The sequence below is a fragment of the Chiloscyllium punctatum genome, chromosome 11 (genome assembly GCF_047496795.1).
Source record: "Chiloscyllium punctatum isolate Juve2018m chromosome 11, sChiPun1.3, whole genome shotgun sequence".
In the NCBI taxonomy this organism is placed as follows: Eukaryota; Metazoa; Chordata; class Chondrichthyes; order Orectolobiformes; family Hemiscylliidae; genus Chiloscyllium; species Chiloscyllium punctatum.
In genome coordinates, this window is record NC_092749.1 from 13,398,629 (window position 1) to 13,423,862 (window position 25,234).

The following is a 25,234-nucleotide window of genomic DNA, read 5'->3' on the forward strand; positions in this document are numbered from 1 at the left end:
CCGGGCTAGGGTGGAGCTGTGCCCGGCTTTGCCTGGCATTACTGCTGCCGCCGCCACCAGAGGCCTCCTCTAATATAATTGGTTATCCGATGTGTGACATTGATAATTGCTCTATGCAAATAAAAACAAAGTATATAAACTATCAACATGATGAATATACAGGAGAGCTGGGACCCTCAGATCTAGAGAACAGCAATTTGGGGTCAATGACAACATTACCTTCATAATGAAAATCCTTTTTTATCAGCGGGTGTTTAGCACCTTGAAAACACTGCGTGGCAGAAGCTGGTTCAGTTGTGGCTTTCAAACGGGACTCTAAGTTATCTCGAGAATGTGATGAAAAAGAAGTTTTAGAATTTATATACGAGTGAACCGAAACCTGCAACCTATGCTCAGAGATGAAAGACTTAATAGCAATCTAGGTTTGGCAGCATGTGGGGTTTGTCCAGAACCACACTAATCTTGACTCTAATCTCCAGCATCTGCAGTCCTCACTTTTGCCTAGCAATCTATCAATGTATCATTTCAGTTGCACGTCACTGTAATCTTTTGCTATAAATTTTGTGTCTTATTGACTTGTTCCACAGCTACTTGATGAAGGAGCAGTGCTCCCAAATAAAGCTGTTGAACTCTAATCTGGTGTTGTGATTTATAACTTGGGGAGGAGGTGGTGTCAAGGCAATGTCACTGAACTGGTCGCTCAGGAACCAGATTATTATTCTGGGGCCATGGTTTGAATCCCACCACGATAGATGGTAAAATATGAATCCAATAAACAAAACAGCATTTGGCTACCATGTCATGACTGACAATTGTCATTTAAAACCCATTTGGTTCACTAATGTTTTTTAGGGAAGGAAAGCTTCCATCCCTTACCTTGTCTGGAATACACGTGACTCCAGAGCTGTAGCAATGTGTTTGGCTCTTAACTAGCCTCTAGGGCATTTGGAAATGTCAATAAAAGATGGTCCAGCCAACAACACTAACTGATCCTATGATGTTAAATTTGTAAGGCTGGGAGTGGGACTAATTCAATTACTCCTGCAGAGAGCCAGCATAAACATGACATGGCACAAACAGTTGTGTGCTGGAACCATTCTGTGAATACAAAGAACCTTTGACAATGCTCCAAAATGCCTTACAGTCAAGAAAATGCTTTTGATCTGCAACAGTGGAATGCACCAGCCAATGTGCACATAGTAAGCTATTCTGGACAGCAACAAGATAAATGACAAGATAGCTTGAGTGATATTTAGACCGACAAATGAATGTTGCTCAAGGCACATTTCTCTCCCCATATTTGGGACCCTGATGCCTGCTTTCACATGTGCAATACCCTACACTGGAATATCAACCTAGATATAGCACTCAAATCTCTGGAGTGGGAATAACACCCAGAATTGAGAACACTGCCTAGGAACCATGCCTAACACACATGATTTTAAAAAAATTATCACATATTATGCTGGAGACTTGATTACTTTTATTAGAGACAGATATAACAAACATGAAAGATGGGCAACATAGTCACAATGTGCACTGTAGAGTGAATGCCTCATTGTCATAGACAGAATGGTACAATAAAGTGACAAGTCCAATGCATTCGTTTTATTTCTGTTCTGGTTTGATCAGCACAAGTAACAAAAAGGTGGAACCACTTCACATCTGTCACGATCTGGTTGCCAATGGGAAGTGGATGTACTCACTGATCATGGCATTTTGCTTGGTTTGAGAAATACCGCCAAATGGGCAATGATTCTTTATTAAATTTCTTTGTCAGGAGCAAGTCAAGAACAATTGTATAATGTTAAACCTATTATACGTTGATTCTATGTTGCAGTAAGCTTATTTTATTTTGCAAACAATTAATGAATGGTAATTTTTATTGTTAGCCACACACACACACACACACACACACACACACACACACACACTCTCTTAACAGCTAGTGCAATTTATCTCACCTTACATCCCAGAAATAAAGAGAAACAGTCTGATACACATTTATTTATTACAAGACATCATGCTTAATGACACTTCTCCATGCATACTGAACATCTCCTCTGGCAACTGGTTATATGAGCTCCAAAGCTACATTACTCCTCTGAATGGATATTTGGATAAACATTCAAATTGGGTTTCAAAAGACAGTGGAAGGTGCTGCTGACTGGCACCATGAGGTTTGGCTGTCTGTGCAAATAACATCTAAGATATGCTTCAAAAACAACTGTGCACAAAATTAAGATACCCACCACCCTTCTTTCAAATGTGCTTGGAAGAACATGGTGTCCCACTGTTCTGAGGTGCATTTGCACTTTTTGCATTTGTAAAAGCCCCATGATATCTGAAGCCTGAGAAGCGAGCTGGATTTGAAAGTCAAGCTAACTTGCATAACATACAGCTATGAACCTGGCCCATCTTAGACAAGATGTCAGGAAGTTGGGAAAGAGAAGGGAGGGGTTGTTGATGTGTGAATTATGCTCTGCTGTTGGAATGAGCCAAGTAGGACATGATACCCTTACTTAACCTGCTCAGTGCTGTAAAAGGGAATACTATAGTTACATTAAATTACTGTAATGCCCGTAGACAAGACAGTTAGATCACAGAAAAAGCAGCAGAATTTAAGAACCTGATGCACTTTTCTTTAGTGTTGCCATCACAAGTGCCATTTTAAAAAAAAGTCCTTAGCTAGGAGACACAAGCCGTTAATATTCACACCTGGCACCCAAGGCATATTCTTCTTTCCACTGGGATAAAATAATGCATCATGGCCCGTTGATCAAAGTGGGATGCCAATGGGGAAACAAAAGGCTCTTTAGTTACGCAAGGGTGGAGTGGAGCAACGTACTGGTTAGTTCTTTGTGCCAGTGGAGAGGACACGAATTACGTGTGGGTACAGTTGGGCTGGGACTCATTCCCTCCCTGTGGTGAGCAACTTGAGGGCCTTCTGAAGATTCTGCACGGCGGTCCCCACGTCTTCGTACTGTAGGGCGCTGCCTGCATATTTGCAGTACTTCTGAGCTCTGGCGTAGTCTTCTGGGGTCAGGCGCACCTCCCCTATGGGAAAAACAATAATAACTCAATCATTAGGAGATTTAGTAGAAGTGTTAAAAAGTGATGGGTTCTGTTAGTGTTGTAGGGAGCTGTTTTCATCGGCAGGACAACAGAACAATCAGACAATGGGAATATTGTAAATTTTAAAGAGTGTGCAACAAAGTTGCAAGGATGGCAACTAACATTGGTGCTAGGAAAGCTTTTAGAATTGATAATCCAGGACAAAATTAATGCTCAATTTTAACAATAGTGGACTGATCAAGGATGAAATTGTTGAAGACAAATTAAAAAATGCTGGAAAAAACAGGACAGGCAGCATCCATACAGAGACAGCAAGCTAATATTTTGAGTCCAGATGTCTCAAAATGTTAGCTTGTTCTCTCTCCACAGATGTAGTGATTTTCTGTGAAGGCAAATTATGTTTATCTAACCTGATTGAGTTGTTTGCTTGATGAGGGTACAGATGGAGGATAGTGAATCGATGTGGTGCTTGATAAACTCCATGGATCACCAATGGCAACATGGATATAAGAGTTGGCTGAGACTCAGGAAACAGACATTAGTGGTGCACAGAACAGCATTTTTCAGATTGGAGGATAGTATACAGCAAGGTTCCCGTGGTCAGTATTAGGACCACTGCTGTCCTTGAAGCATATTGGCAACATAAACCTGGGTATAAGGGGCACAACTTCAAAATGTGATGGAGCATAAAGTTTGGAAGAATTGTGATTAATGACAGATTTCAACAGGAGATGGGCAAGTTGGACAATTTACTGCAGAGGTATATGATGAGAGATATTTGATGGAGAGAACGAACAAAGAGAGGCAATAGAAAAGAAATTGGGGACAGGATCAGAGAGATCTGGGGATAGGTGTGTACAATGATTTTGGGTCTAATAAATTATCATTTGGGAATGTGGATTTTAAAAACGAAGTAAAATAGGTCAGTGGTTAGAATCTGGAACGCACTGCTTGTAGGGATGTTGGAGGCAGATTTAATTCTGGCTACAAAAAATGATTGAATAAGTACCTGAAGAGGACAAATAATTGTAGGGCTATGGGAAAAGGGCCAGTGTGTGGGACAAGCTGAATTCCTGTTGCTGAAAGTCAGCATGGTCACGATGAGCTGAATCACACAGTTATTACAGCACAGAGGCATCTTAGTTGGCTTTCCGGTATTTCACCAAGTGCTGTTCTCGTCTTCCACCTGTAACCCCATATGTTACTGCTTTTTAAATTGCAGTCTAACTGCCTCTTCTATTGGTGGTGTAGCCAGTTTAAGACAGATTTAAGATAATGGGGGTGGGTGAGGAGGGGAGGATATTGAAAACATTTTTAATTTATTACGTTTTGAAGGATGGAGGTCAGTGCCTGATGGGATGGTGGAAAAAAAAAATCAGTATTAACTTAAAAAAAGAGCACTAGATATACTTGGAATGCCATGGGTAACTAATGAGATAGGTTGACTAATGAATAGCACTTTCGAAGAGCCATCACATGCACAATGGACTGAACAGTCACCTTCTGCTGTGCTCTCAGAAACTATCTGGTAATCACTGAGAGGCCATCAGAATAAGGAGGAATGGGATGGGGGTGGGGGGAGGGGGAGGGGAGGCAGGGAAGGAGGAGATTACAATGACAGTGCTATCACTGAGATTGATGAAGAGGCTGTTCAGATGAAGTTGAAATGCCCCAATTCACTGTGCCCTGCGACTGGGTCTGTTACATGAAAAGGGCTGAGTGATTAGAGCAACGAGTAAGAGCCAACATTGAAGGACATTTTAAAACGCTCCTAACTCCCACACGGTTCCGTTTCAAAGATGGCTTCAAAGACTAGCATTAAATGGATGGGAAACACAGAAGTGTGAATTGATTGTACAATACAGGAAAACCTCACATTTACAAACCATCTTATTCTCCAAAACATCCAAGCATTCTCACCATTAGTTACTCTTTGAAATGTAGCTACTTGTTAATTGCAGAGTTAGCAACCATTCTACAACTGACATGCCACAAACCAAAGGGCAACTGGGCTAGTTAATTGGGGAGTGGTGGGGGGGCACTTAATTGGGCAGGACGAAGAGTTGCTTGACAGAGAAGAATAGAGGTTTACAACTTGGCAATAATAAAAAAAAACGAGTATGACAAGCCCCTCCCAGGTTTCACTACAAAGGCATAGTCTTAAAATGAGCACCCATGTTTCACACGGCAGAGTGAGTTCAATGCCTTTCTTCTTCCACCTGAATCCCTCAAAGGAATTACATTTTCCAAGACATAGCCTGAACTCCAAACTTTGTGCAATTTACCTGCCTTTAATGAAACAGCGCCAAAGACATAATTAAGTAGAAAGAATGACTGGAGCCACTAGAAAATAGAATATTTAGCATGTAGGTCATCCAAGGTGATTAAAAGTATCGTATATCTTCACAAAAGCAGTCTAAGTATGCAATCAACTTTTCATTTGTTACACATGCAAAATGATAAAACTGAAACCTTCAATTCAATTCCAGCCTGCAATTCACTCCCTGATATTCATTATTCTTCCTTCAAAGAACCATGTCCTCTTCCAGATTAATATCTTAGTCACTCCATGTACATTCATACACTATCATTGTCTATGTACCTTTTCAAAATTGAATGACAGTATGAACTAAAAGAGAAAATGCTGGAAAATCTCAGCAGGTCTGGCAGCATCTGTAAGGAGAAAAAAGAGCTGACGTTTCGAGTCTAACTGACCCTTTGTCAAAGCTTTGTCAAAGGGTCAGTTAGACTCGAAACGTCAACTCTTTTCTCTCCTTACAGATGCTGCCAGACCTGCTGAGATTTTCCAGCATTTTCTCTTTTGGTTTCAGATTCCAGCATCCGCAGTAATTTGCTTTTAGACAGGATGAACTATCCTGACAAAGTTCTGTTTGCTTCTTTGCATTATCACCTTCCCTGCCTGTTAGATACCTTTCACTATTATTTGAAGATGCTGAAGAATTAATTATTTGTCAATATCAGTAAGCTAACAACCAGCCTCCTTTGACCTCACTGGAAAGAAAGCTCAATGTTTTGATTTGTCAAATATAACAATATCTTATTTAAAATAAACTGACTTATTTTCTTAGAATCTGATAGAACTCAAAGCCAGGACTCCTGTCACTATGTTGGATCACAATGGGAGTTTGGCACACACTTCCTCTCATACTCAAGATTCACCGTTGTTGTTCAGGTGCATCCCAAACTGCTGCGAGAGGTCCGAACTACAACCTCACATAAGCACTATTTCAGTATCACTTTGATGTTTATTTGCAGATTCCATCCAACTAGTTGTGCTGATCTGAATCACGTTTGTATTGTTGGTTATTCCATAAACCAGTCATTGTAAAAATTCAAAACAAAAACAGAAATTGCTGGAAAAGCTCAGCAGATCTGGCAGCATCTGTGGAGAGAAATCAGAATTAACGTTTCGGTTTGAGCAACCCTTCATCAGAAGTGCGTTTTGAGAAAGGGTCACTCAACCCTAAACGTTAACTCTGATTTCTCTCCACAGATGCTGCCAGACCTGCTGAGCTTTTGTAGCAATTTCTATTTTTGTTTCTGATTTATAGCGTCTGCAGTTCTTTTGGTTTTTATTGTAAAAAGAAGACCCATCTAGTTCACAGCTATCTCACATTCTAGTTAAGCAACAGCCTGAAATATTCATACTCATGGAATTGTCGCTTACAGCTAACTCTCAGACACCTCAAATACCCTACTGGTTTGTTCAATGCCAAATGTCAACACTACCGGTAACCTTCACTGCAATGGCCGCAATGTTCAATGATCTGCTTTTCATGGACAACTCAGACTGATCCTTAGATCCATTTTAATAAAACCTTTTTTTTAAAATTTCCATCCATTTGAGCCCACCTCCAATTTCAACCATATGTGGTTGCCTGCTAATTCATCTCATATATAGTCATCAATAAACTCACAAAGACCTGATAAATTGGCTCCTTTTTAAAAAGGCCATGGTGTCTGGGAGAAAGGTATTCACAAGGGAACAGATTCTTTTTTAGGTTAACATTGGTACACCAACTGAAGGGTTGGGTGAATAAAGAAGGGGAACCATTATTATTCGTCCTCACTTGGGAGTAACACAAATAGGAGCAGGAGGCTATTCGGCCCTTTGAGCCTTCTCAGCCATTTAATACGATCATGGCTAACCATCCAACTCAGTACCCTGTTTCTGCTTTCTCCCAATAACCAACAGTTTGAGGTATCCTGGCTAGAACCATAATGAGTTGGAGAATCTTATGCTGTGGATGGCTGCAACAATATCAAAAATAGCTCTTCTCTGAAGAATGCTGGAGAGCAAGGATCAGAATGAAGAAATCTTAAGGGTTCCAAACCTCAGCAGGTCTTGGCAGCCATCCGTGGAAAGAGAAACAGAGTTATTGTTTCGAGTCCAAAGACATACTAGATTTGAAACATTAACTCTGTTTCTGTCTCCACAGATACTACCAGATCTGCTGAGTTTCCCAGCATTCGGTGTTTGTTTAAAACAAAAGGCTGAATTAAAGAGAGAAGACAAACATTTAAGAAAAACAAACAAAACATGATTTATTTTGGACAATGGTTTTCAATTGAGCTGCTAACTTGCCTACTCGCAATTAAGACTGTTCCTTGATGAGTGAAATAAAACATTGACAGTTGACTCCAAAAAACCACACCGAATTCTCTTTGAACTATGGAACAGGCATACAGAAAATAAATAAACTCTCAAAATCCTCATGCCAACTGACGTACAAGCTTCAATTTCAAATGTTCATCCTGGAGTTCAAATCCCTCAATATCTCTGCAACCTGCTCTGGTCTCAGATCTTCCAAGGTATGTGTTCTCCTCATTTTGGCCTTTTATATATTGTTGATTTGTGTTGCTCCACAAATGGCAGTGAAGCACTTGGGACATTTTCTGATGTTAAAGGAGTTAAATAAACGTAAGATGTCATCGTGTAATTACAGAACCTTCCCTTTACCTATGATGAGATAAAGACCTAGCTGCTCAAACTGGGAGTCCAGAGAACTGGGTTTCATCAGATTTCTGTGTTGCTTTTACTTGTTAATTTATCAGTATTACAGTATTATGGTGAGATTCTTTCTGATTACACTTCATTTCCTTTCTCACTTAATGGGATTTTGGAAATCCTTCTTCCCCTGCTCCACCATCTCTCTCTCCACTCCTCCACCCATCTTGAGAGGATTAATCTGTCAGCTAAAAAAAAAGAACAGAAAGCAGAGGCTACAAGAAACAAGTGAACTGAATACTTGCATGAATGAATGAGTCTGAATGGAGGAGAAGTAGGGGATGGAAGAGAGAGAAAGGAGGAACCAATCCAACATGTGGTATCTGTCAGAATCATCTTTTCAAACTTCTATTTCTGGCTTCTATAGAGTGGTACAAAGAGAATGTTGCGAAACACTGAGCAATTCTTTGTTCTTAGCCTATTCGTGGCAAATTGTTCTCCTTCGCTGACTGGCTGTGTTCTCAAGCTAGTAAACACATGGCACTTGACTGAATGATGTAATATACTTCCTCTTGTTCCCTCTGGTGAACGAGCATCAGAGGTGAAGTTTGTCAATTTTTCAATTTAAAACCAAAACTCTCTTGAATGAATTGTTTTCTTACAGCTCAGCAAGTTTGCAGCAAATTATTTCAACTCTTGTACAAATTAGAATACGGATTTGAACTGTGGGCCTTTAATGTTTTGGGCAAAAATATTTCACCACTGCATTATGTAATACATTTATTGCATGGATGAGGAAAAATCAGAAGCTTTCTACTGTTGTGCTTTGGTTTGCTTCTCGTTTTCACCTGCCCTCTCTGGTGAGCAGCAGTGCATAAAAGAGAGACAAATGTGGTAGTCTCTGTTAGTACACAGCCTCTCCATTGTCAAGCGTTTAGCCGTGCCTTCTCGTGATGGATCTTGGAAACGAAGTCCCTCGAAGCGGCAAGCCATAAGTTCAGAAGAACTTTCCGAGGCTACCAGCATGTGGACACTCAAAACAAACTTTCCAACGATAGGCACATAACACCATCTCCTTGTGGATTCTTTCGGAGAGCTGAAAGCTAAGGGAGTAATACCTGAAAATAAAAATCTTGAGTGAAGTCCAAAGATGGATAGAAATCAATAAATTTTGTGGTTCCAACAAGCCCTGCAACCAGGTTAGTGTTAAACACAGTGCTTTGCATTGCTTTGGACTCACCTGGGCAGCTCTAAAGGGTTTCCCGACGTTTAGATCCGATGTCAGCATCTCCACAAATATTGGGCCAGGTTTGCATTCTGGAGTGGGATTCTTCACTTGCAATGCAGTGCTAACATACCATGGGGGATAGTTACCAGTGATAAGCCCAATTCAGCTTGCATTGAGAATGGATGCTCCAGGTGCTCTCAGTTGGGCAGCCTCCAATTTGTAAGATGCTGACTTGATACAGTTCAAGTGTTTCAATAGCACCTTGGAAACTTACAGTCTAAGCTCAACAAGGAGATGGAATCCATCATAGCAGGTAAACAAGAAAAACAAATGAGAAGGTGATGTCAAGTTGGAATGGAATAGCAAGGTTGGTTGTGGAGCAGCAACGGTAGGAGTCTTTGGGGGTAATTCGGGAAACAGAGCAGAAATTCGTCCCAAGGAAGAAGAAAGGGGAGAACGAGGCAACTATTGCTGACAAGGCAAGTCAGGGCAGGAAAAATACAAAAGGAAAAGCTTAGAATGTGGTGAAGATCACTGGGAAGCCAGTGGCTTGGGAAACCTTTAAAAACCAGCAGAGGACAATGAAAGGTGAGGGGGGGTGTGTGGTGGTGGTTGTGATGAGAATGATGACATATCAGTTTCAGCTAGCTATGAATACAAAACAAAAGACTGAAAAAGTATGTTTTGAAAGACCGGCAGGAAGGAAGGCAAATGCAATGTTAGCACCCATTTCGAGAAGGCGAGAATACAACAGCAGGGATGGACTGCTGAGGCTGTATAAGTTCTGGTCAGACCACATTTGGAATATTGTGAGCAGTTTTGGGCCTCGTATCTAAGGAAGGTTGTGCTGGTGTTGGAGTGCACTACAGGAAGTTCACAAGAATGATCCCAGGGATGAACGCCTTATCATATGAGGAGCAGCTGAGGACTCTGGGTCTGAATGCAATGGAGTTTAGAAGGATGAAATAGGATCTCACTGAAACTTGGATATTGACAGGCCTGTAGAGTTTGGACATGGAAAAGACACTTCTCCTAGTGGGAGAGACTAGGACCTGAGGGCACAGTCTTAAAGTGATGCAACAATGCTTTTGAACTGAGAGGAGGAGGAAATTATTTAGCCAGAGGGTGGTGAATCTATGGAACTCATTGATGCAGGGGGCTATGGAGGCCAAATCACTGAGTGTATTTAAGACAGAAGTAGATAGGTCCTTCATGAGTAAGGGGATCAAAGGTTATGGGAAGACGACAAGAGAATTGGTTTCAGAAACATATCAGTCGTGTTTGAATGATGGAGAGGACTCAATGGAATGAATGGCCTAATTCTGCTATATCTTAAGGTTTTATTGTGGTTCAGAATATGGTTCACTATCTGTTGCGCAACTCAAACAGGGTCAGTTATCCTCAACAGTATCTATAGTCCAACACTGTGCTTCAATACAGAGTGTAAGAATGCTCCAGGTGTCAATGGTATACTATTGAAACATGGGAATGCGTGCAGCATGGGAAGCTGATACGCCAAAACACCTTTCAGGAACCTGCATAATATTTTGTTCCTTCACGCGACATGAGGGTTGTTGACAAGGCCAGCATTTGTTGCCCTTTTCTAATTGTCCTTGTCCCTAGTGGTTTTCTATGTCATTCAGAAGACAGCTAACAGTGAATCACATTATTGTTGACCTGAAGACACGTGTAAACAGGAAGGATAACAGATTTCCTTTCCTAAAGGCGACTAATAACGTTAATTTAAACTTCACCTGCTGTCATAGTGGAATTTGAACTCTTACCACCAAAGCAATAGCTCCGATGTCTGAATGACTACTGCAGTGACATTATGACTACACCACCATTATCTATTACATGGGGACATGGTATACGAGTAATACAAGAGGTGGCATCTGGTAAATGCAGCTTGTGATGAACAGGTTACTTTTGACTAATGGTTCCCAAAACTCTTCACCACTAGGGTGTTTTCCTCATCTCTTGTCCGACTCTGTTGTAGACTTATGAATAGAGGTTCATTGCTGTGATTAGTCAACAGCTCTATTGTTATAGTATCATGTCACTGAGTCCTTAAGCACAACTTCTCTGGAACAGTTGGTTTTGCAAGTCCAGGCAAGAACAATAGTCTTAGCATATGCTGCAGGCTGTGCAATTTTGACACCTGTACAATTGAAACTCCAAAATTGACCAGTTTTAGGGCCATTTAAAGCAACTTCATTGGCTAAAGATTGCCTCCCCAACAATTATTTGTTTTTTTAGACTTGCTTTTTCGAAGGTGAAGAGATAGATTGGGTTTGACAGTATATTTGGGTTTGAGAATCTGAGCAGGTGTAGTGCATACAGACGTAACCTAAATCAAACTAATTGCAGGAATTTCTTGTTAGAAAAGCGTTGAATGAGTGTAAAGTGCTGTTTTGTTGAGCACCAACTCTCAGAATTATCCAGCACAATTACCTGTGGAAAAATTGCAATTAAGCGTGGGAAAAATAAATTTACAGTTAAATAAAAAGGCCAAATCACAGCACCATGGCTAGATTCTGCAACCAGTTGCAAGTTTCTCTAGAAATTATCTTTCAAGGGTGCACCTCTTTTGTCCTTACACACATTTGTTATTTATGGGAGTGACTTTTCAGTAAATGCCGCAGTCCACTGGTGCTGCTTTGAGGTGACAATATTTCCATCTATGCTAATAAGATCCCTCGGGAAACGATTGGCTGACAGGTTTCCATTCAGATTAACATGACTCTGCAAGATCATGGCCTCCTAAGGGATTAGGGAAGGAAACAATGCACAGAGTGGAATTAATTATCTAGAAAAGAGTTGGCATAGCAATCTGATGTTATTGATTAAGGCGGAATCATATGGGTTGGTTTCTGAAAAGCTATGAACAAATAAGACCACAAGATATAGGAGAAGAAATAGGCCATTCAGCCCATCCAGTCTGTTCTGCCATTCCATGAGATCATGGCTGATCCGATAATTCTCAACTTCAATTTCCTGCCTTTTTCCCAAAACCATTTATTCCTTTACTGATTAAAAATCTGTCAATTTCAGACGTGAATATACTTAATTATCCCGTCTTAATAACCCTCTGTGTGGAAGAATTCCAGAGATTCACTCCCCTCAGAAGAAGTTCCTCATCTTGTTTGAAAAGGGCAACCCCTGACTCTCGGATGTCTTCTAATCCAAATTCTCCCATAGGGGAAACAACCTCTCTGCATCTGCCCTGTCAAGCTCCTTGAGAATATTCTAAGGTTCTTCAATTAGGTTGTCTCACACTCTTCTAAATTCCAATCAGTACAGATCTAACCTATTCGACCTCTCATGATCAGGAAGTCCCTCTATACCAAGGATTAAGCTAGTGAAACTTTTCAATGCACTGTCCCAATGCTGCAATATATCTTCTTAGGTAAGGAAAAGCAAATGGTTCATAATATTCTAGATGTGATCAAACTAGCGCTTTGCATAATTCTAGCGAGACTTCCATTCTTTTATCCTCCATTCCCTTTGAAAAATAGGCTAAGATTCCATTTGCCTTCCCCCATTACCTGCTGAACCAGCATGCTAGCCTTGTGATTTATGTACTAAGACTCCAAAACTCTCGATGCTGCAGCTTTTTCCTTTTAAATAATATTCAGCTCCCCTTTTCTTGTTACCAAAGTGCATCACCTCACATTTTCCCACATTATGTTTCATCTGCTAAGTGTTTTCTCACTAGCATAATCTGTTTTATTCCTCTGCAGATTGTGTCTCATCCTTACCACTTGTCATTCCATCTATTTTTGATCTGGAGGGGCCGGTGTTGGACTGGGGTGTATAAAGTTAAAAATCACACAACACCAAGTTATAGTCCAACAGGTTTATTTGCAAGCACTAGCTTTCGGAGTGCTGCTCCTTCATCAGGGTACCTGAAGGAGCAGCACTCCGAATGCTAGTGCTTCCAATTAAACCTGTTGGACTATAATCTGGTGTTGTGTGATTTTTAACCGTATACATCTATTTTTGTGTTATTGCACTATAGTGCTATCCACTCCCTCATCCAAGTCATTAATAAGTCTGAAGGAAACTGTGAAGGTATTGGAATATTGCGTGAAATTCTGGTCTCCTTCCTATTGGAACGATGTTGTGAAACTTGAAAGGGTTCAGAAAAGATCTACACGAATATTGTCAGGGATGGAGGGTTTAAGCTATAGAGGGAGGTTGAATGGGTTGGGGCTGTTTTCCCTGGAGCGTCAGAGGCTGAGGGGTGACCTCATAGAGGTTTATAAAATCATGAGGGGCATGGATAGGGTAAATAGACAAGGTCTTTTCCCTGGGGTGGGGGAGTCCAGAACTACAGGATATAGGTTTAGGTGAGAGCAGCAAGATATAAAAGGGATCTAAGTGGCAACATTTTCACATAGAGGGTGGTGCATGTATGGAATGAGTTGCCAGAGGAAGTGGTGGAGGCTGGTACAATTACAGCATTTAAAAGGCACCTGGATGGGTATATGAATAGGAAGGTTTGGAGGGATATGGGCCAAGTGTTGGCAGGTGGGACTAAATTAGGTTAGAATATCTGGTTGATATGGACAAGTTGGACTGAAGGGTACATCTCTTTGACTCTATGGCGGTGATCTTTCAGGAATCACGAGTCAAGGAGAGCCCGAGAGGTCTGGAACATTGTTAATGTAACATTCCTGTTTTAGAAGGAAAGGATGCAGAAGACAGGAAATTACAGGCTGGATAGTCTGACCTCGGTTGTTGGTGAGATTTTAGAGTCTGTTATTAAGGATGAGATTGTGGAGTACTTGCGAGTGCATGTTACATTCGGGCTGAGTCAGTACAGCTTCATTAAGAAGAGGTCATGTCTGATAAATCTGTTAGAATTCTTCGAGGAGGTAACGGGCAAGTTAGACAAAGCAGAGCGAGAGATTTCCAGAAGGCCTGTGACTAAGTACCGCAAAGGAAGCTGCTAAACAAGAACCCATGATGTTGGAGCAAGGTACTGGCATGGATAGAGGATTGGCTGACTGGAAGAAGGCAGGGGTGGGGGGTAAATTAATCTTTTGGAGAATGGCAGCGAGTGACTAGTTCCGTTCCGCAGGGTTCAGTGTTGGGACAACAACTATTCACGTTATACATTAATGATCTGGATGAAGGAATTGAGGGCATTGTTGTTAAGTTTGCAAGTGACACAAAGTGGAGGGACAGACAGCAGTGAGTGAGCAGGGAGGCTGCCAAAGGAATTAGATAGCCTAGGAGAGTGGGCAAAGAAGTAGCAGATGGAAAACAATGTGGGAAAGTGTGAAGTAATGCACTTTGGTAGAGAGAATAGAGGTGCAGACTATTTTCTGAATAGGGACAGGCTTTGGAAATCTGAAGAACAAAAGGATTTAGGAGTCCTAGTTCAGGATTATCTTAACGTTAATACACATGTTCAGTTGACAGTTAGGAAGGTAAATACAATGTTAGCAATCATTTCAAGAGGGCTAGAATACAACATCAGAAATGCATACTGAGGATATACGAGTCTTCGGTCAGGGTGCGTTTGGAACATTATGAGCAGCTTTGGGCCAGATATCTAAGAAATTATATACTGGCATTGGAGGGAGTCCAGAGGAAGTTTACAAGAATGATCCTGGGGATTAAGGGCTTGTCACATGAAGAGCCGTTGAGGACTCGATCTGTATTCAATGAAATTTAGAAGGAGGGGAGGGGATCTGATTGAAAGCGAGTTTTGAGAAGATTTGTAGCTCAGGTTGAGGTTCTGGATGTAGGTTTGCTGGCTGAGCTGGGAGGTTCATTTCCAAATGTTTCATCACCCTACTAGGTAATACCTTCAGTGGGCCTCAGGCGAAGCAGTGTACATGATTCCTGCTTTCTATTTATATATTTGGGTTTCTTTGGGTTGGTGATGTCATTTGCTTGTTGTCTGTATAGGGTCTTTCACGTTCATTAGCTGCTGTTTTAGTGTGTTGGTGGGCTTGTGAGCTACCATGATGCCAAGGGGTCTGAGTAGTCTGGCAGTCATTCCCAAGATGTCTTTGATGCAGGGGAGAGTGGCTAGGGTTTTTGGACGTGTTTCGTTGGCTTGTTTGGATTTGTTGCTGAAAAATCGGTGGACTGTGTTCACTGGGTACCCATTCTTTTCAAATACAAAAGCAAAACTAACCTCATTTACAAAATACTGTGCAAGAACTGTAACAAACACTACACGGGACAAACAGGCAGAAAACTAGCCACCGGATGCATGAACACCAACTAGCCACAAAATGACATGACCTTCTCTCGCTAGTATCCTTACATACAGATGAGGAAGGACACCAGTTCGATTGGGACAACGCATCCATCGTAGGACAAGCCAGAAACATGCATGAGAATCCCTAAACAAATGGCATTCCAACTGGAACTCCATCAACAAACACATCGAGTTAGAACCCATCTACCACTCCCTGAGAAAAAGAACAGGAAATGGCATCACCATGGAAAATAACATCACTAATCCAAAGAAACCCAAACATATAAATAGAAAGCAGGAATCATGTACACTGCTTCACCTGAGGCCCACCGAAGTTGTTATATGGTAGGGTGACAAAACATCTGGAAATGAACCTCCCAGCTCAGCGAGCAAACCAACATCCAGATCTGATTGAAATTTACAGAATACTGAGAGCCCTAGAGTGGATGTGGAGAAGCTGTATCCACTAGGATCAGCGATTAGGACCCAAGGGCAAAGGCTTACAGTGAATTGATGACTCTTTAGAATTGAGAGAAGGAAGAATTTCTTCAGCTAGAGGCTCATGAATCTGTGGCATTAATTACCACAGAAAGCTGTGAAGGCCAAATTACTGAGTGTATTTAAGACAGAGATTCTTGATAAGTAATAAGATCAAAGGTCATGGGAGAAGGCAGGAGAATGGGGCTGAGAAATGTGTTGGCCACGATTGAATGATGGAACAGACTTGATGGACTAAATGGCCCAATTCAACTTGGATATTTTATGGTCTTATGTATTCTAAATAATTGTGGCCCAAGGACAAACCCTATGTCAATCAACAAGTTACAGGTTGCCAGCCTGAAAACACCACTTTATCCCAGCTTGCTGTTTTTTAAAGTTATTATTGTCCCAATCTTCTACCCGTGCCAATATGCTACCCCTAACAAAACAGAAGTCGATGGTGTTAAACAGTTAAACCTGTAGTATTTTATCAAAAACTTTCTAGAAATCCAAATATATCACATCCATTGGGTCCCCTTTATCCACCCTGCTTGTTGCCTCTTCAAAGAATTCCCATCAAGTTGCCAGGCAATACGTCATGAAATTGTGCTGTCTTTGATTATGGCTTAACATTTTCCTAACGTCAGACGGTAACAAAACTGGACTGGAGTTACTTGCTTTTTTGGCTGTTCCCCTTTTGGACTAAGAGTGTTACTTTGGTATTTTTCTAATCCTCTGGGACTTTTTAAAAAATCTCAGGATTTTTGGAAGATTACTACCATCTATTTATAATCTTTAAAACTTACCTCATTTAATTTCAAAAGTCACATGACCAGGTTATAGCCCAACAGATTTATTTAAAATCACAAGCTTTCGGAGTGCTGCCCTTTCATCAGGTGCAGTGGAGGGATGTGCACAGGTGCAGAATTTATAACCTCAATATATACCGCAAGCCCACAGATAATCTCATGATGCTTCACCTCTCCAGCTTCCACCCAAAACACATTAAAAAAAAACAAAATATAAATTCTGTGCCTCTGCACTTCCCTCTACTTCACCTGCCAAAGGAGCAGTGCTCCAAAAGCTTGGAACTTTAAATAAGTGTGTTGGACTAAAACGTGGTGTTGTGTGACTTTTGACTTTGTCCACCCCAATCCAACACCGGCATCTCCACATCCTTGAATATCCAAGGAGGCACTCCCAACAGGACAAAGGGAATCATCAGCTTTTAGCCCCATTAGCTTCTCGAGTGATATTTGCTATATTGAATTGCTGCTCCACCTCAGGCCCTTGATTATTTCATCTTTCTAGAAGGTTTTGAGTCTTTAGGGTGGAGAGCACTGTCATCAAGTATTTATTCAACTTGTCTGCCATTTCTTGGTTTCCTATTATTAATTCCCCAACCTCATTCTCTAAAGGGGCCTACTTCCATTTTGAATTTTCCCTTGTTTTTCATGTATTTAAAGAAGCTCTTGCTGTTCGTCTTGATATTACTTTCAAATTTATCCTCAAAGTTCATTTCCTTCCTCTTTGTTTTATTTTTAGTCATCTCGTTAGTTTTTCAAACTTGCCAAGTCCTCTGGCTTACCACTAATCTTGTCACATTGTTCTTTTTCTTTCCATGTTATACTACCCAGTTAACCATGGTTGACTTACTCCATTCTCACTATGATACATCCTTGTTGTGAGTCACAATTTATTTCTTAAATGTGTTGTTCTTCAACAGTTTTGCTGCTAAACCCCCTTCCTAGTCCACTCTGGCTAGTTCTGCCCTCATTCTTTTGTAATTGCCCTCAGTTAGTTTCAGCACAGTTGTTTCTGTCCCATGTTTCTCACTGACAAACTGAATGCTAAATTCTACCATGTTATAGTCACTGTTTTCTTGGGGATCTTTTACTCTGACATTATTTATCAAACCAGACTCACTACATATTACCAGATCCAAAATAACCTGATTCCTGGTTGTCCTTGGAAACTGTATTAAATCTATCCTATGAATTCTTCCTTGTGGTGACTTTGCCAATGTACATGAAAATTAATGATTAACATATTACCTTTTTTATATGCCCTAATGATCTCCTGATTTCTTCTATCCTTAATATATCTATGGTTGGGGCGGGGTGGGGTGGGGGCGGGGAGGAGGGGAGGAGATGAAAAATGACTCCGACAAGTGTCTTCTTCCCCTTGTTTCTTACCGCTACCCAAAAGGATTCTACACCTTCCGACCCAAGATCATTTCTTTCCATTGTACTTATTCTATTATGTACCAACACAACTATCCCACTTCCTTTTTCTTCCTGACTGCATTTGGAAAAGCCATATACCCTTGAATATTTAGTCCCTAGCTTTGATTTCATTTTAACTTTGTTCCTGTAATGCCCTAAAAGCATGCCCATTAACCTCTATTTGTGCTGTTAATTCATTTACGTGGTCTCAAATACCCTATGTGCATTCTTACCTTTATTATTATTTTCCCCTTATTGACCATAATGTCTGAAACTCAAAGAGGCCCTGATCTTCACAAGGCAGTTATGGGGCAAAGACGTGTGGAAAGACACTGAGACAGAGAAGGAATCCTGCCTTAGGAACAGAATGCAATGGGGCAAAACTGAATGGGTGAGGAACAGTACAGAAGCTAAATAAAATATATTCATCTTTTTTTGGTTAACTATCTATTGACAGCCAGTAGCTGACAACCAAAGTTGATTGCAGTTGAACCTGTGACCCAAGATATTATCTCAGCTCTCAACACTGTCAGACAACAGAAAACGTCTTTCACAATTGCGTACCTTCCCCCAATGCAGATGACACTACATTTGAGGGGGCAGTGGGATGGGGGGTGTGAGATATGGGGAGAGAATAGAAACATTCTCAGATCTTTGAAAAACAAATTTCTCTTGAAAAATAAAATCATTTACAGAAAGATTTCAAGAAATTTGACATTCCTTTTGTTCATATTTAACTGATTGGCTTGGTGAAGTTATCAAGTGTGATAGTGTGCAGAAACTGACAGAAGAGACAGAATAGCTTACTGAAACATCCTTGGTCAGTGACTGTGTTTTAGTGGCACCAGATACAACTCCCTGTGACCCTGAGTCTGAAAACTCTTACAAGCTAGAAGATGAAGATAATCAAGATTCTGCTTGAACATAATCTGCTTGGAAGTGGTGAAAAGATGCTGAGAGAAGAAAGAGGGTTATTAGATTAGATTAGATTACTTACAGTGTGGAAACAGGCCCTTCGGCCCAACAAGTCCACACCGCCCCGCCAAAGCGCAACCCACCCATACCCCTACATCTACCCCTTACCTAACTCTACGGGCAATTTAGCAAGGCCAATTCACCTGACCTGCACATCTTTGGACCCCTGGCAGGAAACCGGAGCACCCGGAGGAAACCCACGCAGACACGGGGAGAATGTGCAAACTCCACACAGTCAGTCGCCTGAGGCGGGAATTGAACCCGGGTTATGCCCAGAGTTAAGTTAACTTTAAAGACAACTTAAGAATACGTGCTCAATTTAGCAATGCTTTCTCAAAAATAAAGTAATAATGGAACAAAGGCATATATTCTATTACTTAAGTGCATTGCTTGTATTTAATTGTGCCATATAGTGGTTACACTATTTAATACTAAGAATTGCTTCAGAATGTGCTAAACTAGTGCAGACTGGAATTTGTGTGAATACAAAGAGCTCAGAGAACATTCAAATTCACTTTTGTGCAGGAGATTCTGGAAGGGTTCACCAAAATAATCAAGATAAAAGATTCAAGTGTGAAATGACAAAAAAATAAAGATATTGTTATTCATTCCCATTCTTCGTTATTTCATATGTATTGCTTTACTTTTTGAAATTCATGTTCTAAATTGCTCTGCTCTCAGAGCTTTAGGTCACCACCCTCCAAGGCTGACTTTGTGATATGTAACAATGCAGAATTGCCCAAAGGCTGATAGCCAAATCAGCACCCATGAAGAGGGCCTCAACCAGGATCTTGGGTTCATGTCACACTACAGGTGACCCCAAAACACTATACACTCATACACACACACACATTCTCATAGGCATACACTCCGTCACACTGCACGCATACGCGCACGCATGCACACACACACAAAAGTCTATGGGATGAATTTACATTTGCAGATTTGTATTTGCAGATACATTTTATTTTGTTCAAAAGGCACACAATTTGTAGACAGTCAGTCCATGTGACATTTTATAAATTCCTACTTTGGAAACAGAACCACTTTGACTCCAGTTTGGGATACAGACAGATGCTAACCTCACACCTTTAGTGCATTGTCTGAGCTGAGATGTCACTTTTTTAAGATACTGATAAAACCTTAAGTTACCTTGGGACTATGACTTGAAAGAAGTTCTGGGATTTACATATTAATAAATCGAAAACTGCAGCCCCACTCTAAGTGATTAGAGGCTTAACAGCAATCTACATTTGTTCAACACATCACAGTTGTATGACACAAATCTTTCCCAGAACACAACATTTTCGCTTAATATCCTGTCACCTTCCTTATGTTATGCATGCGACTTGATACTCATTCTTCATTATTTTGTGCCATAAACCATCTCAAGGTGATTGGTTGTTACAAATGCCAGGTAAAATATATAGTGCTATCACCTGGAGAAATACAATTTGAGCAATTCTAATTGGGGAGTTCACTGAGGCAGAGAGACGTTAAGGGATTATGAAACTCCATGCTGTCAATGTACAATGGTAAAAGTTAAAAATCACACAACACCAGGTTATAGACCAGCAGGTTTATTTGGAAATCTTAGCCTTCGGAGTGCTGCTTGTTCATCAGGTGGCTAGCGGGACAGGATCCTAAGACACCGAATTTATAGCACAAGATCACAGTGTCATGGAAGTGATATGATATATTGAAGAAACCTAGACTGTTGTTAAGTCTTTCACCTTTTCGAATGGATTACAGGCTTTCATTCATAAATATGTAAATCTCAGAACTTCTTTCAAGTCACATTCCCGCGATAACAAGTTTTTTAAAAAAAAAGTGACATCTCAGCTCAGATATGCATTAAAGGTGTGAAGTTAGAGTCTATTTGTATTCAAACCTTGAGACAGACTGGTTCTATTTCCAAAGTAGGAATTTATAAATTGTCACATGGATTGACTGTCTGCAGGTTGTGTGCTTTTTGAGCAAAATGGAATGGATGTGCAAATACAATACTCCAAATACAATCCCCGAGACTGATATGGGTGTGTGGGTGTGTACAATACCTCAAGTTGCCCCAAAGTGCATTATGGCTGTGAAGGAAATGAGGCAGCCGGTCCGCATACAGCACATGCCCACAAACAGGAATCACAATAGTGCCCAATTATGTTTTGAAACACTGGTAAGGGATAAATATTGGCCATCACACTGTGGAATCTTATGTAACAACTTGAGAACAGAATGAACTCAGTTTGAAATCACATTCGAAAGGTGGCACATACAGCAGCACTCTTTCAATATGCAGCTGTGTGTCAAATTGAATCCAACAAAGTCCAACAAACTGCAAAGAGATAACAACCAAAAGACTTGCTTTAATAGTTCTGGTTAAGGTACAGTGGCAGATTAGCATAGACCAAGGACCCCTTTCTGGTTTAAAAAAGGGTTTCACCCATGCTCCTAGTCTATAACTTCTATAAGTAAGTCATTCCTACTCAAGGCATTTGGATGGGTATATGAGTAGGAAGGGTTTGGAGGGATATGGGCCGGGTGCTGGCAGGTGGGACGAGATTGGGTTGGGATATCTGGTTGGCATGGACGGGTTGGACCAAAGGGTCTGTTTCCATACTGTACATCTCTATGGCTCTACTGCAGTCATAGTGCAATGGAATCTTTGCACATTTAGATACAATGACAATACTTTTTACTGATTATACTAAAAAGCAAAATCTCATGGCCAGTTTGTGCATATATTGTGCTATTGTTTGGGATTCGTTTTGTAGCTGGACTTCCCAAAATCTGGATATCAGTTGGAAGACACTTTTAGGAATCTGACTGTGCGCCTGGGACAACTTGAGTTAGTTCAAACACCACACATTCAGAAAAGTGTGAAGTTATTAAGTTGAAAAATACTAGTGAGAACCAGCACATCTCATTTGATGTAAATCCCATTCACAATTATTTTGGCCTGAAAAAATTCTAATCTTCAAAGAAAGCACTATAGTCCAATGACAGGTAGAGGGGGAATTCTAAAGAGAAACATGCAAAGCTTTTTATTTAAACAGATTACATAACTTAACAACCTCTGACAAACAAATCTGAAAGATTTGTGACAAGTAATAACATTGAATGCTCTTCATAGGAATCTCAAACAGATTTCATCAGGTAAAGAAAACGATATGTTACACAGGCTCATAGGGATTTCCTTCTCATAAACTTCAAGTTTCAGTCAACTCATTGTGTACGATAAAGAGGGGATGACACACACAAACCACAAACCAAACCATACCATTAATGTGGAGACTTGGCTCTGAATTAAAATTTGGAGCGACCGATGACAGTGATAACTGATTCTCACTACACTGTAGACTTGCTGTAATTCACAGAAATGCAATAATGAAAAAGACTTGGTTTTACAAATGAAGTAAATCTTTAAAAATACAATGAATGCTAAACTTTAATCTATAAGACTTAGAAACACCAGACCACATCCAAACACATTTGATTAGAAGCTAAAAACATTGTTTGGGGTCGAGTGATGTTAATTAAATTAGGTTGATAATGTAGAGTCTCTCAAAACTACATGGGGCAAGAACAGGAAATGTTGTCAGGCAGATAGATGTGCGCAAAAGGAAAAGCCTTGGAGGCAGATTGGGCTTTCGTATTGTATATTTTATACATCCTGTAACATACTCAACACTTTGCATTATACAGGTTGTGTGTTAATAAATCTTAGAAATTAATACATTTGTACCATGCTGCGCCTATTCTGAAGGATGTTAAAGACTTCATGATATCACTCAAACTAAAGCAATTTAGTTCTCTGCATATTATTCCTTCCCAAAATCAACATCACTAAAGACAGATGAACTTTCATCAGAATTGTTTAAGTGTAAACTTCTAACTTAATTCTTTCTGCAAAGATATTGCCAGACCTAATTATTCTATTGGAAGGTTTGCAATAAGAAGTGTATGTGAACAGAAAGAAGGTTTTTATTGAAAAGTAGAAGAAACCTGGATAGGTAAGATTTGGCAACTTCAATGAGTATCTTCATAGACATTCAACTGCGGCTAAGTTTGGATCTATGTAGTAGTGAAAGTGCATTGACCTTCAAGTTGTTTGGATTATTTCCCAAAAGTGCAGAAGATTGCCTGGAACAGGAAACTCAATTATTCTGACAGCAACAACTTGCATATTATCTCCAGCATAACAAAGTTCCCCAAGGTGTTTCACAGGAGTGTTATAAAATAAATGTTTGACACCAATAAGGAGATATAAGGATAGCTGATCAAAGAAATAAGTTTTAAGGAGTATCTCAGACTCACAGCGCAGGAGGCGGCCAATCGGCCCATTGTGTCCACACCAGTTAATTATACCAATTCCATTTTCCAGCTCTTGGTCCATAGCCCTGGAGGTTATGGCAACTCAAACAAATGTCTACATACTACTTAAATGTTTATGATAGTTTCTGACTCAACCACTCATTTTGGCAGCGAGTTCTAGACTCCTAATACACTTTGGTGAAAAACATTGTTAATCTCTTGCATAAAATCTGTGCCTTGGTTATTGACCCCTCTACTCATGGAAAAAAAATGTCTTCTTATCCATCTTACCAATGCCCCTCAATCTTGTAGACCTTTATCAGGTGCCCTCTCAACCTTCACTGCTCCATGGAAAATAATCCAAGTCTATCCAATCTTATTCTATTATATCCCATAAGCCTTCTTAACCATCTTATCGGCCTGCCTTGCTACCTTCATGGATCCATGGATATGCAAAACAAGGTTCCTCTAATGATCTATATTCCAGGATCCGTTGTGCACTTCCTTACTTCATTACCCTTCACAAGTGCACCATCTCTCAGATTTCCAGGATAAATTCCATTTGCCCACTGCTCTGTCACCCAACAATCTGTTAATATTCTCCTGCAGCCTACAGTTATCCTCCTCACTATGTATACCTTACCGACTTTCATTCTCATTAACAAAACTCTTGATTATACATCTAGGGGTGGCACCATGCCATTCTTAACCCCACTGGAAGCAGGCTTCCAGTCACAGAAACATCCTTCTACTATCACCCTCTGTTCCCTGCCACTCAGACAATATTAGATCCAACATGCTACTTTGCCTTTGATCCCATGGACTCTTATTTTCTTGTCTGGACTTACCACAAAAAACCTTATCAAAAGCCTTCAAGTCCTTCTAGACCACACCAAATATTTGATACTATCAACACTCTTGGTTACCTCCTCGAAAAGATTTGATCGGGTTTGTCAAACCTGACATGTTTATCATTTCCTCTTCTTGTCTATGTGGGTTTCCACTGGGTGCTCCAGTTTCCTCCCACACTCCAAAAATGTGCAGGTTAGGTGGATTGGCTGAAATTGCCTGCACTGTTCAGGGATATGTAGGCCAAGTGGATTATAAATATGGGGTAGCAGGATGTGGCATAGATCTGGGTCTGGGTGGGATGCCCATCGGAGGGTCAGTGCGGTCTCGATGAGCTAAGTAGCCTCCTTCCACCCTATAGGGATTCCAAGGTTCTACAACCCTCACTTAACAAATCAGTGTCTCTCCTTGTGTGGATATAGTTTGCCTCTCAGAATCTGGTCCTGAAACAGCCAAAGAACAGTTAATCTTCGAGCTCCCACAGACGTGACTGCATTCACCTAAGGTGAGAGAATTATCTTGCAACAGATATTCCTGCACAGTTGGAAACGAATAGGGTTTATTTCTTTTGCTGGAATGGCAAAACCAGGGCAGGAGAAAGAGATGTATGATACGATTTTCATAAAATATACTTTAACTCGGGGTGGGGGGGGGCACAGGTAATGAAGAAATGCTGAAAAAACTTGAACCGAGTCCTTTATTCATAGCCTATGAGTGAAAGCATTCACTATTTACACACACTGAATAGTGAAATCCCATTGTACCACTATAGATATTGGAGAAGACACAGGGATAACCTATCATTGAAAAGCTTAGTGTCAATGCCACCCATAACTGCACAATGGGTATAACTTTAAATTAAGAATTGCTGCTCCTGCAGCTGAGAAGGGTATTTGAAAATC

At 40.5% G+C, this 25,234-nt stretch overlaps 1 protein-coding gene across 1 annotated transcript in view; it reads right to left on the reverse strand.

Annotated features, from left to right (window-relative positions):
* Positions 1–1,460: 1,460 nt before the first annotated feature.
* The window catches only part of vta1 (vesicle (multivesicular body) trafficking 1), a 173,465-nt gene continuing 149,691 nt past the window's right edge, over positions 1,461–25,234 (reverse strand). The window contains exon 8 of the mRNA XM_072580318.1: positions 1,461–3,057. Coding sequence (XP_072436419.1) covers positions 2,912–3,057 — 146 coding nt within the window. The 3' untranslated portion in view covers positions 1,461–2,911. The remainder of the gene's footprint in view (positions 3,058–25,234) is intronic.